Source organism: Ptychodera flava, chromosome 10 (assembly GCF_041260155.1).
Source record: "Ptychodera flava strain L36383 chromosome 10, AS_Pfla_20210202, whole genome shotgun sequence".
Classification (NCBI taxonomy): domain Eukaryota; kingdom Metazoa; phylum Hemichordata; class Enteropneusta; family Ptychoderidae; genus Ptychodera; species Ptychodera flava.
The window spans coordinates 32099648-32115294 of record NC_091937.1 but is presented as its reverse complement, the minus strand read 5'-3'; the positions used below and the strand labels follow the sequence as shown (position 1 = coordinate 32115294).

Genomic DNA, 15647 nt, shown 5'->3' with positions numbered 1-15647 from the left:
CCAGACACACATGTACATGCATACAGGCAGATATACAAATATTCAGCATACATAACAATGGTTTCCAATGTATTCCTTTTCTAGCTGATTATAACGATGGGGAGAATTGGGATATAAAGATCGGAGACAAAGACGACGAGTCTTCTGAAGAAGAGGGCGAAGATGATCTCGGAGGAAGCAGAATTCCATGTGGTGAGCCACATTGCATTTTATGGCTTGATGAGATTTACCTATTATATAGACGTCCCTCAGCAGAATGCATAAATGTTAATTTTTGTATTTAATAGCCCAACGCAAAAAAAGTCATGCCTTGAAAAGTTTTGCCTTTCGTCGTATCATTTTAGTATAATTGAATAGCACGTGTTCCAAGTTAGGAGGACACGTGCAAGTGACTGAAGAAGACCCTTTACGTCGAGAGATGATTGCTTATTACATCTAAAGCTTTGATGACGTCTACAAAAGGGCGATACACCCCCGCGAATGCCCTTTCCATCACTATTAAGTTTAGTCAGTACATGTACATATTGGGGATTTTCCATCGGTGTCTTTCGTCTTCTCCGCTTGGAGCGTAGCTGCTCTCTACTCTGTCTTTTACTGCTAAAACAGCGCCGACAATATGAACGAAAATCTAATCCAACAGCGGAGATCTCTTACGTTTAAGTCCAACTTAAGCACAACATCCCAGGAAGCGCTCAAGCTTCACTTTATTGGAAATGTAGGCGCAGAAACTTTACAGGCACGTGCGTTTGCCATTGTTAATAGAAAGCATGATTGAGAAGATCAATCAAAGACAGGGACTCCTGTCTTTCTGGATACCGAAAGAATTAGCCTTAAGGTAGTATGCGCCTCGAAAAGTAAAGACTTCAACTTTTGCTTAAACTTTCCTCAATGAAACGTTCAATCATTCTATTGCCAAATCAATAATGAAAACCAAGGGTCACCGCGCATAGTTTGGTACTAGAGAAACAAATTACCCAAGATTTATCGATATTTAAAATGGCCGCCCTCCCTGTGTAAAAATTATTATTATTATTATTTATTATTTTATTATAAAGCCTTCAAAAGAAGAGAAATACAAAAACTAATACAATGACAATTTAAAATCAGTTATTAAATGAAAACACTCGGTACAAGACAAAAAAATCCCAAGTTTAAAATGGTCTTAATAGCATATTAAGAAGATGACGACTGTGTAAATCTTTTGCAAGTAACAACTGGCGAATGCTGTCAGTCAGCCCATCTGGCCTTGAACGTGTTTTCATATTTTTAAGGATCGATTGAGAATATCGCTTGTTAAAAATATACCGCAAAAGTGAAATACCATTTCTGACACAAATTCTATTAACACGTGATACTAAATCAGTGTGACCATGCAATCTACCACATAAATGCATATTCAAAAGATGCAGGTAAAAACAACGTGCACGAGATTTATTACTGAAGATGGATTTTATCAAATCAAGAGACCTGATTTCAAGAGACGTATCAATTTTCATAACATTAATTGCCTTCAGGAAAGAAGTACTTCTACAATATTTATGAATGCCAAACCCAGCTTTTAATAATTTTGACTGGATTTTTTCGGCCTCATTAATTGATGATTTAGACATGTGTACACAGTTAATACCATACAATAAAACTGGTCTTATGGCAACATTCCATACATAAGCGAGTACATTACAGTCAATATGGCCATTACTGAATCCAGCGCCTTGAAGTCCATAAAAAGCTTTCCTACATGCATTTATTCTATTTCTGATGTGATCATTAGGATTAGACGATGAAAGTGTAACACCTAAATAGTTCACACTTTCGCATTCATCCAGTCTTACACCACTCAGTAACCAATATGGATGCGGTGTAAGTGTACACTTACCGAAAATAACACACTTGTCTTTTTAGGATTGAAACACAAGCCATGATTTGTAATATATTTGTTTGCAATCTCGATCATATTTTGAAGACCAGCTAGCTAACAATAAGTCGTCAGCATAACAAAAAACATTAAAAGACAAATTATTAATCATGATACCTCCAACACATGACGACAATTCATCCACTAAATCTTGATAAAACAAACTGAAAAGGAAAGGAGACGATAATCCTCCTTGACGGGTACCTACAGCCACAACAACTGGTTCACTCAAACTAGAACCCCACTTAATTTGTACGCTTAGATGCCTATACCAATACACTAAAATCTTCCAGCAATGATTAGGAAGTACATCCATTGCTTTATAAAACAAAACATCATGAGGTACAGCATCAAAGGCTCCCTCTGCATCTAGAGAGCAAGTATAAACTGTCGATCCTCGTTTGTTACAGTATGAAATTACATCATTTGCTAAGGCTGCAGCAGTGGCAGTTCCTCTACCAGTAACAAAACCAAACTGTAAATCACTAAATTCATGTTGACGGAAACATCGAGAATATAAAGTTCCATAATTTTCGAAAATGTACAGGATAAGGTCAAAGGTCTATAATGTTTTGGTACTGCAGGATCAAGTGTCGATTTCTTTAACAAAGGGATAAGTAAACCTTTAGTAAATGACAAAGGAACAATACCAAATTTAAAACAGATAGAATACATTACACTCATATGATAAATAACCTTAGAGTTAATGGAATATTTCAAATGTTCAGACATTATACCGTCTGCTCCGGGTGCACAGCCAGATCTCAGCTTCTTTATGTACGTAACGAGCATAGATTCAGACATAACAAAGTCAGAAAAGGTAACATCCATTAGGCTGGTGCATTTATCTCGAACCTTAAGTTTGGCAGTCGACATAGCCTCACTAGTACAACTAGTCATACTAAATTTACTGGTGAAGTGATCGTAGAACTTCGTAATATTAATACTGGCATCGTTATTTTGAGATGTATCATGTTTTGTCTTACGAATGCAATTCCAAAATTTCCTTAAACTACGACAAGTATACAGTGAGTTAAGCAAACGAGAAAAGCCATTAATCTTGCTATTCATTGCTCGATTACATGAATTCTGTATGTCTTTTTCGCTGCTTTGTAGCATAAATAAATTTGTCCACTACGAGGTCTGCCACAGGATTTCCATATGCTAAACCAAAAACGTTGCCTATTACGTGTCACAAGACAATCATTATTCCACCAGTTGTTTTTCTTGAAACGGCCTTTATAACGTTGATGAGTATCAGAAACAACCTTCTTACATGAATTATGCATGATATTAGTGACGTCATTACACATGGTATCTACAAGTTTGCATGCTTCATCTCTGCTCTTAACATCCTCAATATTACAAGTATTTAATGACATAGCAGCCCGAGTAACATAATTACTATAGGCAGAACATATTCTGTCATCAACCAATTAACAGCAGGATATTTGCGTGTTCTATCAAAGTTATCATCAGTACCACCATATGAAGCAGAATTAAAAGAGAAATGAAGAGTTGTACATAACGGAAAATGATCACTTACATTTAAAGACAAATCAGACATTATAGTACAGTTCTTAATGATATCCATAGCCATACCAGAACAGAAAACATGATCAATATAAGATTAGAAATCTCGTTAAAATATGTGTATGTAACGTTTTGTGCAAAATTAAAGTTAGCTACTTTGAATTCATTGTTGCATAAAAATCATACAATATATAGCTATGCTTTGTAAATGGGTGTTTCCGGTACCAGTTTTTATTGAGTTGACTTCCACTGGGTAATGAAGCATTCATATCACCCACGACCATTATAGGCGACAAATCCATGTTATCAATTGCAGATTGTAAAATATCTAACGTTTCGCACAAAAGATCGATTTGCTCAGGATGACCATTATAATAAGGCAAGTACACTCCAAAGATTGTTAGAATAATTCGTCCGCTAGCAATCAATTGAACACCAGATATTCTATCAGAGTCAACAGCTATTGGTTTATAAGAGATACCTGGAACTCTTTTTGCAATGAAACCAATACCGCCGTAAGGACGGCCGGACATAAGTTCTTCCGGATTAATACTATATTTCATATGTAACCATCTGATTTTGTCAATAAGCTGCATATTTAGACCTGACAATTCCTGAGACGTGAGCCAGTGTTCGCTGACAAACAAAAGATCACAATTATTGTCATTTAAAATGTTGTCAATAAGACCATAAGATGATTTCAAACCCTTACAGTTATAAGAGCAAACACTAAAATCCATTTGATATTATCGAAATCTCAATGTCAGAAAATAACAAAATATTTACATGACCCGGGGGTATTGGTGACGTCCTCTACCAGACGTCTCAAGCTGGTTATGTTGTTGTAGATAAGATCGATGAGGAGCATTATCCAAGTTGAGCGTCGAATAATGATGTCCTTGTGTATTAAAAGGATTATACGATTGATAGCGTGGACCTGGTGTGTTGAATCGATTATACGATTGATAACGGTGACCCTGTGATTTCGGGCGATTATTACGAGCGAGAGCCGAATTCTGTGTTCTGTCCTTGTACGGTCGAATGCGAGTGCCTTTGGGCACTCGCATTCGAAATAAAAAAAATAAAAATAAATAAAAAAAATAAAAAATAAAAATAAAATAAAAAATAAAAAAATAAAATTTAAAAAAATAAAATTTTCTATATTCGAAAAACTGAGAAGGAAATATTTGCTGACGCCAAATTAAAAGCTTCAAAAGGAGCTCCAACAAGCGGTAGATCAGGGAAGTATTGAAAACATTTGAGAGTCTGAATATCTGTCCCGGAAGCACTTTCTACCTTAACAAGTTAAACATAATCAGCAGCACTGATACGGTACTTCAAATCATTTCTCGCGGACAGGCAGTTATCGGTGCAACTGTGAAACCACCTTAATACCATTTCAATGACGTTTTAATCGATTAATGCTTTGCCTTCTGCTATTAATACCCATTCATAACCTTGCATGAAAATTGAAAAACCACATTAAATATTTGCCATATTCAGTCAATGAAGGAAATAAATGCATTTTGGTATTTACTCCAGGTAACACCGTTCGAGAAGAATGCTCTACACGTTTCTCTACTAGAAGATTTCAACGGAATCCACAACAGAAAAGCCGACATGTTCAAGTCGGTGGTCTAAGAAATTGAGTGTTAGTAGTCCAGCCCATTGACAAGCACGCCGCTAAATTCATTTTGATTTAATTAAAAGGATGCTATTTAAAGTGCTAGTCTAAATCATTGCATGTTTATCGGGTTTTACAACTGTTTGATTTCATGCGATCTTTCGAACACAGGCAGATCTCATTAAGGTAGTATGCGCCTCGAAATCAAAAATAAATTTAAAAAATCCTCAATGAACCATTCTTTTACCAAACCAAGAATAAAAATTAAAGGGCTCAACGCAAAGTTTGGTCCTAGAGGAACACGTTACCCAACATACTTCACCGATATTTGAAACTCCGCCATCTTTGTGTTAACTGTATGGAGAAAAATAGAATTTTCGATATCCGAAAAACTGAGACGGCGACAATTCTTTCTCTAAGAGTTTTAAAATGAGTCCCCCAAAAGTCGTAAATCAGAAAAGAATTGTAAAAGCTTGAAAGTCCAAATATCTGTCCCATAGGCGGATTTTTCCTTAGGGTAATATGCGCCTCGAAAGTGACAGACTTAAACTTTTGCTCAAACTTTCCTTGAGAAAGATTTATACCATTCTCTTTCAAAATCAAGGCTAAAAATTGGGGGTTACCGTGCAAATTTTGGAACTAGAGTAAAAAATAACTCAAGATTTATCGATATTTGAAATTCAAAATGGCCGCCATCCCTGTGTTAACTCTATGGAGAAAAATAACAATTTTCGAATTTCGAAAAACTAAGCCAATGAAAAGTTTTCTTGCACCATGAGCTTTAAAATTAACCCCCACATGTGGTATATCAGAAAAGAATTGTAAATGTTTGAGAGTCCGAATGTCTGTCCCCGAGGCGCGTTCTACCTTAATAGCCCTTACTCTGGCGATGGCTTATATTGAAATTCAATCGGATAGCATTATGATGTATGAAACTTAATATCACACATCAGATCATAGCTGCGCAAGTTGCAGTCATATCCGTCGAGTAACTTTGCAAAACTGATGTACCGAAGTCCTTGAACTACCGGTTCACTTTTATTAGAAGTACATTACCTCAATCTGAATGTTAGCCTCTGTGTCAGTAGTACGCGCTATCGATATGACATTGAACTCGATTAAAACCTACAAAACTTATTTCTCATTACAACGCAATGTTTTGTTATAGATGGCAGTGTTTTCATTATCACTTTTCTTCCAATTTGTATACCATATGCAAACAAAAGTGTTATTTTTATATCTGGTAAATATTGAAGAAGGGGGTATTTGCGACATCACTTAAAATGAAGTTTGGTAACTTTTCGTTTTTGTTTGTTTATTTGCTTTACACAGCAAAGGACACCTATCCCAACGTATGTAACTGCACATACGTCGAATTTCAGAACGGCCACAACGCCACCAACCGGTCTGATGAACATCCAAATGACAACTCTCCGTACGCGATTCACATCGACTGTTCGGACCGCAATCTGACCGCCGTGCCTCAAAACATACCCGATAATACGACAGAAATGTAAGTGTTCAGGACAACTTGTAAAAGTCCAACGTGAAAACTGCTTCAATGTGATATGAACGACACAGTAGAGACGATGGCGAAAAAAAAACGCTGTCAGGAGCCTAGCTTGCAGTACAGTGACGCAATGCATCAGATTTTCCCGCCTTTAACAGAAAATTGAACAACACAGAGTGAACAACCCGCAGATTCGCTCTCAACACCGGCACCTCGCCATATATATATATATATATATATATATATATATATATATATATATATATATATATATATATATATATATATATATATATATATACACAAGTACTTATACTTAAAATTGACTATTTTTTCTTTAACTATCAGTGACCTCAGTCAGAATTCTATCGAAACAATAGGAAAGGCTGACTTTGCTGGGTTGTTTATGGTGAAAAACCTGTAAGTATCTCTTTATGTAAGTTACTATGTTTATGCACGCATTATGATATGTAAGTGTATGCGAGTGGCAGGCACGAGAATTTGTGATCTTAAGTAACTGGGGCCGCCTTTCCTTGTGTCCTTCCGTCTTGTTTTTTCTTTCGTCACACCAAACCGTCGTACGGTTTGTGTCATTTTTTTTAAATATCTCCTGCGTCATTTACACTAATTTTGGTATAAAAACGGAAATGATTTTTCCCCAGAAGACTATTTAGGTTTTGAAAAGGGCATTTGCTTGTAGAAAATGATATGGTTCAATGTCGTTTTACATGTCATCGCGCCATTTAGACATTAATGGGTCGTCCTCTCCTCTACTCCCTATAGACTTTTGTCGAAGAACAGTATCAGAGAGATTGAAGAAGGTTCCTTTGATGACTTGCGTGATCTGTTGATCTTGTAAGTATCAACTCGAAATTTCACATTGCGGGTCACTTGCATTCGTATCGTGAAATGCTACAAATTACTCTACCCCCTCCCCCCACTATTTTCTTCGGGTATTCTCGTTATTCAAATTGATGAGATTATCTTCTGAAAACTGGGTTATTTGACATCTTCAGAGAAATGCCACATGCACTTTCAATGTGGCGGCACGCTGCAACAGCATGTACACGTAGATCTCTGGATTCGGGATAACGAAAACAAAATTAGAAGCCCAAGTCCTTATGGGCCTGGCCCATGTTGAATTTACTGGAGTTCCTCTTCTTACTTCTTCTTCTTCTGCACATAAAATTACGAATGGTCATGTAACTTTGGCAGCCATATTGGATATCAATTTAATCTACAAAAATCTTCTCAAGAACTGGCGGGCACTTTCAACTGACATTTTGCGCATATCATCATAAGCCTAAGTACTTACAAGATTTCTAAAGGCGTTTCAATCAGTTGTGCAGTTTTTGAAGCCATATTAGCATTTGCAAAAAAATACCCACGATAGTCATGAAATGATATTAAAAAATCTTTTCTCTCGAATTGAAATTTTAGGATGACCTTTTTGCGACCTTCGACCTCCTTTTGCAGATCATTATGCCACCAATAGTCATGCTGCGACGTCTTTATGTCGCTGCTTTATACTTTGGTTCTCAATTACTTGGGCCCTCTCAGAGGTGCTTGCAGCTTTAATCTCCGTTTTGTTTTGTTTTTTTTGGGGGGGGGGGTTGTTGTTTTTTTGTTTGTTTTATGACCAACCGCCTCACAACTAATTATATATACCGATAATACGAATGCGTGGCCTTTAGCATACCAAATATCCGGCCATCAATATAATTGCACATACGCATGTTGTTACATTGGTTGAAAAAGGATTACTGCCCGGACAGGATGCCGTTTGTTTTCATGAATCACTTAGCTCTATTAGTTGGCGTTTTTTTCCTCTCTTTACATGTTGACAAAATATGCTTTTACGATCGATACTTTCACGGCCGGTGAACTCTATTTCAGGAACCTCGGTAAAACATGAGTGTGTAGTCAATGATCGGCATAACTATCACCATGGTTTTTACCTATCCAACGGGCAAAACGGGAAGAGTATTTCATAATTTTTTGTCTGTCTGTCGCGAAATCGCTCCCCATACTCTCCTGAAACATCCCGTCGAGAATTCATAATGAATGAAACGACTCGTAACGGATTTCTCAAACGTGGTTGTGGGGTGCGCAATGGACAGCACAAACGAAATGCAACAGACACCGTGAACGAAAATTTCACACCGTGTACAAAGCTATTATTCGAATTGGGAATAAAAATGACCGAAAAAAGTGTTTTGATGTCCGTGTATCCGTATATGATAATCTGCTAAATTGACTGTTATTGTCGTAAAAATGCAAAGTGGCAGAGCAACACGTGAATGAGCGAGGAATTTCATTCTAATATTTCTCAAGTTCTCTTAACTCATAGTGTATAAAGTTTTGATGGAAACACGGTCTTAAGATTAAAATGACCTCCATATGGCCTCTCGATCATAAGGACCAAAAGATTGATCTTTCATAATTTGTTTTAGGTCTTTGGACAGAAACAAGTTGACGTCACTTCCGGCCAGTGTATTTGAGACGGTAACGAACTTGAGAGAATTGTAAGCATGTATTTTCGCTTGTTTGTTTATTCAAAATGTTCATAATCTCTGCATAATAGTTTGTTCTCTCAGCATGCAGAACAATATTTCTATTGGTGTTTATGTTTAGATTTGTCTTAATTTGATTTGTCTTTTGTCAATTTCCCCCTGTTCCCCTAAACATAGATATCTACAAAAGGAACTGCAGCCAATGCAGGCTTTTAACTTATAACTGTCTGTGTTGTCAAACAATGTCGAAGTAGGAAAAAATGCTCAAATAGTCATATTCAAATACGTGAAATATGAGGTTGCAAGTCATTATAGTCATGTAAATTACTCACTGCAAAACATAGTATTGCACATAGATTTGTGTGAATCGGTAAATTTCAGTTTTCAAAACACAGAATGAACTATTTCCTGTTATTTTGTCAAACATCAAATACGTTTGCATGGAAATTCATCTGACTAAGGTTGCAGTGCTGCAACCTAAAATTTCGGTGACTAAAATATAGTGTGTTGAGATCAAAAGTTCAATTGGCAGTAAACATCAAATTTATTTGTCTTTCGCAGGAGTTTGGAGTTGAACGACATCTCGAACATTCCGGACACTGTCTTTCAGAATCTCGGCCATCTCGAGGAACTGTGAGTACCAGTCTGATCTCTGCTGACGATGCCTCTGAAGAGGTTGTTCAAGTTGTTGAATTGATCCGTGAAATTGACAAATACCGCGATTTTGCTATTGCGCCACTTTCCGTTTTATTTTTGTCTTTCACCTTTCAATTTGGAAAGAATGAGTATGATCTGTAGAAGTGGCCAGCTTTTTCATCATAAGACGGAGACTTTCGCCGTGGTACGTGGAAATTTGATTCAAAACTTCATAAATAATTTTCGTTATTGAAGATGTACGAGATCGCGAGGCATACATACATACATAATACGGGGGACCATGATACATACATACATACATACATACATACATACATACATACATACATACATACATGCATGCATGCATGCATGCATGCATGCATGCATGCATGCATACATACATACATACATACATACATACATACATACATACATACATACATACATACATACATACATACATACATACATACATACATAGATTTCATTCACAATACAGCACGTTTATGTATGTATACTATACGTATAGACCATTTCATTTTTCGCGAGAGGATAACTTTTTTTCCACCAATACTTCAGCCATACAGACGACAGGTTCACTATTTATGTTCTTTTACCACAGAGATCTATCAGGCAACGAAATTCGTCTCCTTGGTAAGAATCTTCTTCGAAACCAAGTCACGCTGAAAAAACTGTAAGTGAATCCAACATATTGATTTCAGGTCATTTAAGTACCCACTTCATCCTTTAGTTTCCATTGCATAAGAATTCTGAAACTGTAAATCCCCGCCAGACAGACAGGGGTCTTTAGAATCAATCTGGCTGCCAGTCCTTTCCACAACAAATGTCACTGCGTGCTTGCGTGCTTGAGTACTTGCCTTGGGACTTACAAGTCCAGATGTTACTCTAAAGTTGGCCAATTAGAATGCACAAAGAAATACAATCAGGTGATATGCTGTGTATACCACTGGAGACTTCGTAAGCTGCAGGATTCGGTAATTACGTATTCCTGCCTGTAACCGCTGTCACGTTTTCCTGCTTTCTGCCAATCACCCCCCCCCCCCCCCAACCGCCACCCCTGGATTCTTTGAATGGCTCCGATTGTAATCGAAATCCAAACATCATTGTGTATTGACGTCTTCGTTTTCAAAAATGTGTTCTTTTTTCTAGTCAAATTAACTGGAACAGACCAATGGAGATCGAGTTTGGCGCATTCGACAATACTGTAAACCTGAACACTTTGTAAGTAGCTATCTGCTACATTTCTCATTACATTTGTCTGCATGACGTCATCAAGTTATCCATTCCGAAATATACCGAAACGTTTCTTGTATATAATGCACAATTCGGGGCAGATGAATATTCCACATTGATAAAGAATAATTACCATAAAATTTCAATACTGAAAGAATGCTCATTAATATAATTTGCATAAATTAATACTAATCTGCCCCATATCTTGCAGTAATAGGTTTTTTGTCAACCCCAAGTATCTTGTTATTCTCATCGCAGTAGCATCTGCGTGAGAGCGAAAAGGGATGCTCAAACCACTGAACAACATGGTTGGCGTATTTTTGTATATTCGTCTTCATGTTTGCTGACAATGTATGCTGACATTCACCTTCTCCGTTTGAAGCGATGACGCGATAGAGACTTTAAGCACAAGGGACAGGGTACATATAACTGCGAGATGAACGTTATTTGATATTCATTGTCAACTTTTGATATCCTGATGAAATATGGTATTTGCTACGGTAACCGCAATTCTTGGAGAGACTCTCGGATTATATAAATATTCCACGAGATACTTATACAAGAGTATACATTAGTATATTTCACTACATTAGTATATTTTCACTACATTAGTATATTTCACTACATTAGTATATTTTCACTACATTAGTATATTTCACTACATTAGTATATTTTCACTACATTAGTATATATTCACTACATTAGTATATATTCACTACATTAGTATGTAATGGACCATGGTAATAATTTCACTGTATTTTCAGAATATAACCAATTTATAACGAAGAATAGATAGGTTACGTCAATCTCTTAGTTCAGTTGTTCAGTCCCTTGTGCATTGTGTGAGAACTTTGACAATCGAGAGTGAACAAGTTATCCACATTGCATAACACAATTGCGTAACCTTTCCCTGACAATGCAAATGACGGCTTTATTCTAGCTTGTCTCGGCAACTACAGATTCTGAATGAAATATAAAATTGAGGTGCTCTAAGTTGTTTGTATAAAGTATACATACATACATACATACATACATACATACATACATACATACATACATACATACATACATACATACATACATACATACATACATGTGTACACAACACACGGTACACCACACCGCACAACACAACACATGCTTTTATATTTAATTTAATGACAAACCTATAAAAAGATTATTAAGATCATTTTCAACAATACACCATATACGGTAATTAAAGCGGAAACATGTCATTGATTGTATGTAATTTTCTAGGAATTCTTTTATCCCTGCCCAGGCGTCTGATCGATAACGGTATCAGCCACATTAGAAGTGGAATATTCAGAAACTTGAATAAGCTGACAAAATTGTGAGTATTAAGTATTCGCTGCCTTCGATAACGATTTTTAAATAGCCACATATTGCTCATTGAGTACTTCTACGCAGAGAAATCAAAAACAGAGATCATGTTGTCATAGCACAGAGACAAAAATAGCTGACAAACCACGTTGATTGCCATAAGACAGAGACTGCACGACAAATCACAAAAGACACACAGACAATTTTAATGGTGGGCTGACTTTTGGCAAAGGAAAAACAATGACGGATATACAGGAATATGCTGACAGAAATAGAGCCAGAGCGACTTTGTCGTTTCAAAGCACATTTCATCAGTGTGGCCGGGGATTAACCCGGGAAATCATCAGCGTTGCCGGATGTTTATTCAGGAAATGCTTGTTTTCACCTTCAGGGATCTGGAGAGAAACTTCATATTGTCGATCAAGAAATACGATCTCCAGGGACTGCACAACCTGTCTTCCCTGTGAGTATAATTTTCAAGTAATTGGGAGATGAATGTCGCTAACTAAATTTATCATCAATTTAGATATTATTGTTTCAGGGAAAGTGCATGTGCGTGCCTTTGAAAAGGTGAGATCACTATATAGGCGAATTAATAACTTTTTTGTGGATGACTTACAATTGCAGGCAATTACGGAACAACAGCTTAACCAGAATCGAGGCCGGAGCATTTGATCATACCGTAAAACTGAAACAACTGTAAGTCTACGATTAGGTTTTTTTACCTTTACGCAGGACATCAGTTTCCGTGTGATTGGTGTTTATTTCTTAACCGGGACCGTCTCACAATGTTCAAAAAAATCGACGCGCACTCGTTTAGCAAGAGGAAGGGTTTTAAGCTTAATTGAATCGGTGAATTTCAAGTTCGCAAGAACTTTTTAAAGAGAAAAAACACTGCAAACTTCTTCAAGATCTGGGCAAATTTTACTCCATTACGATGGCTTTATGTGCCTTCGATGCCGTATTTGAACAGATTCCACTACGGTCGTAAACTTTCATTGCTAAGCCTAATTATGAAGCAAAATAGAAAAAAAAATTATTTCCTGACGTCCAATTATCCCTCACAATGTCACCCTAGTCACACTGCCTGTTTAAGAAATGCGCAGACGCGAGTCTGTATTTTCCATCAAAATATGCAAGCGAAGAATACGGACAGAATAGAAAAGCAAAAGATATAATCGGGAATGACAATGGAGAGTGAAACACAAAAACCTTTGACGACAACCTCCTATGTAGTGACACATTTTTCGTTTGTCATTCAAATAAATTATATACATTAGGCTTAGGCTGTCAAAATGCAGGGACAAAAAACAGCGGTATAATATAAGCCTCTGACATTTTCGTTCTAGTAAGCCTTTTGTTCGTCATCAAAGTCGTCTAATATGATGGCACTGACTTGATGACGTCACATATAGTTAGCTGTAGTATTCAAGATGGATCTCCTGTCATATTGTGTTATATGACTGACATCAACGCATCACCCTTTAGTGAACTTTCTTTTAGAGAAAAATGAGCGACTTTTGATCATCGCGAAGGAATTTCGTTTTCTGAGAGTATGCGTCAATTTGAGACAGCCCCTTGTTCTTCCCGCAGTTTTTTTCCTTACACACTGATTTTACAATATTCGTAGCACATTCACATTGTGATGTCAGCATTATTGATATTTTGACAGTTCTTGTTGTCTCGGATGTTGGTGTTCAGCCAACGTGGTTGTTGATGGTGGCAATAACGTTGCAGACGACATAGTAATATTGGTGGTGATGGTGCTGCTGCTGTTGCTAAGCGGCGATGATGATGACGATGATGATGATGATGATGATGATGATGATGATGATGATGATGATGGCGATGATGATTACGGTAGTTCTGGTGATGGGATGATAACATATGTTAATGATGATGATGATGATGATGATGATGATGATGATGACGATGATGATGATGATTATAATAATGGTAGTTCTGGTGATGGTGGTAGTCTAAATATACATAAAAGTTTTTTTTCAGGCTGTCACGAAATGCGAACAGTGATTTGTCATGTTTGCCAAATACATTCAACGCTGTACAATAACATGTAACATTCACTTATTCGCTCCGCAGACGTTTGTCTCTCAACACTTTGCCTGCTATCAAGAAGGACGTTTTCGAACCCCTGCAGGAACTCAAGATTCTGTAAGTTGAGAAGCTTACCCTGGATAATAATGTATCAACAGTTCTATGAACATAGAAAGCGAAACGCGAATTCCTACAATAATACTTACGGAACTATGAAAAAGCTTTCTTCCTGTTTAACTAACAGACAGAGTACATCTGAAACTTTCTTTGATTTTATGATTTCATAAGAAGTACTAGCAATTTCAAGACAAGCCATCTTTTCGGCACACAACACTGGCATTTTAACACAAAGTACAATTCGACTATAAGCATCCCAGGGAAAATGTCAGTATGTTAATTAAAGAAATAACGGTGACGTGGTGACCGTTACTGTTTATTTATTGTCAGAGACGAGAAGAAAGCCAAATTAATTCTGTTAGCCTTAGCCCATGAATAAACGTTAATGGTCAGTGCGTAGCCTTTAATTCCATATACAATGCTGGTTTGGAGTTGTGAAAATTTAATATATCTTGCACTTAGAAAGACCTACTAAAAAGTGACCCAGATTAGCTTATTAGATGTAATATATGACGTCACTGTAGAATATCAAGAATACCGATATTTGCTCAGGGTCATGTTTTGGAAATGTTAGTGACTGTCTGATTTACCATCACATCCGGTGACAGGCTTGAAAACGTCGGATATGTTGAGTATTAATCAATAGTCAGTCACGTGGCAGTTATTCACCAATGAAAGTGAAGCACACGGCAAGGTGTTATACTGTGATGCAGGTAACGCGATTGTCGCATTTGCGATCCTACGACGGTCACTGCTGTCACTGCCGATGATTGTCTTTCGCCATTTTTGCTTATTATATCACCTACGTTTTCTTGTTCTACTCCCCAAAGCACGTTGAGATACACAGTATTCGACTTGTCAACTCAGCCTGTATTAGTGTGTAGACTGCATATTGTTTGCAGGTGAATTTGGTCCGGACTACCATTCAAAAGTAAACAATAACAGACTGCATTTTACTGGTATAGACTGTGAGTTGACAAGTTAAATAGGTCATTTCTTAACATGTTCACGGAGTAGAACAATACTTGCAATGGTCATACATGATTAAATAGTGAAAGAGAAAATCAAAAATTGCCGTACTTGTCCCTTTGAAAACTCGCGCGGTATAGGACATCTGAAATCTGAACATACGGTGAGCACACAGAA

At 37.0% G+C, this 15647-nt stretch overlaps 1 protein-coding gene across 2 annotated transcripts in view; it reads left to right on the top strand.

The window, feature by feature from the left end:
• LOC139142539 (relaxin receptor 2-like) overlaps positions 1–15647 on the top strand; it is a 96245-nt gene that overhangs the window by 62643 nt on the left and 17955 nt on the right. For both annotated transcript variants that reach the window (XM_070712496.1, XM_070712497.1), the window contains exons 4-15: positions 85–192; positions 6405–6585; positions 6931–7002; positions 7366–7437; positions 9036–9107; positions 9657–9728; positions 10357–10428; positions 10905–10976; positions 12268–12339; positions 12721–12792; positions 12957–13028; positions 14430–14501. In XM_070712496.1, the coding sequence (XP_070568597.1) occupies positions 85–192; positions 6405–6585; positions 6931–7002; positions 7366–7437; positions 9036–9107; positions 9657–9728; positions 10357–10428; positions 10905–10976; positions 12268–12339; positions 12721–12792; positions 12957–13028; positions 14430–14501 (1009 nt within the window). The remainder of the gene's footprint in view (positions 1–84; positions 193–6404; positions 6586–6930; positions 7003–7365; positions 7438–9035; positions 9108–9656; positions 9729–10356; positions 10429–10904; positions 10977–12267; positions 12340–12720; positions 12793–12956; positions 13029–14429; positions 14502–15647) is intronic.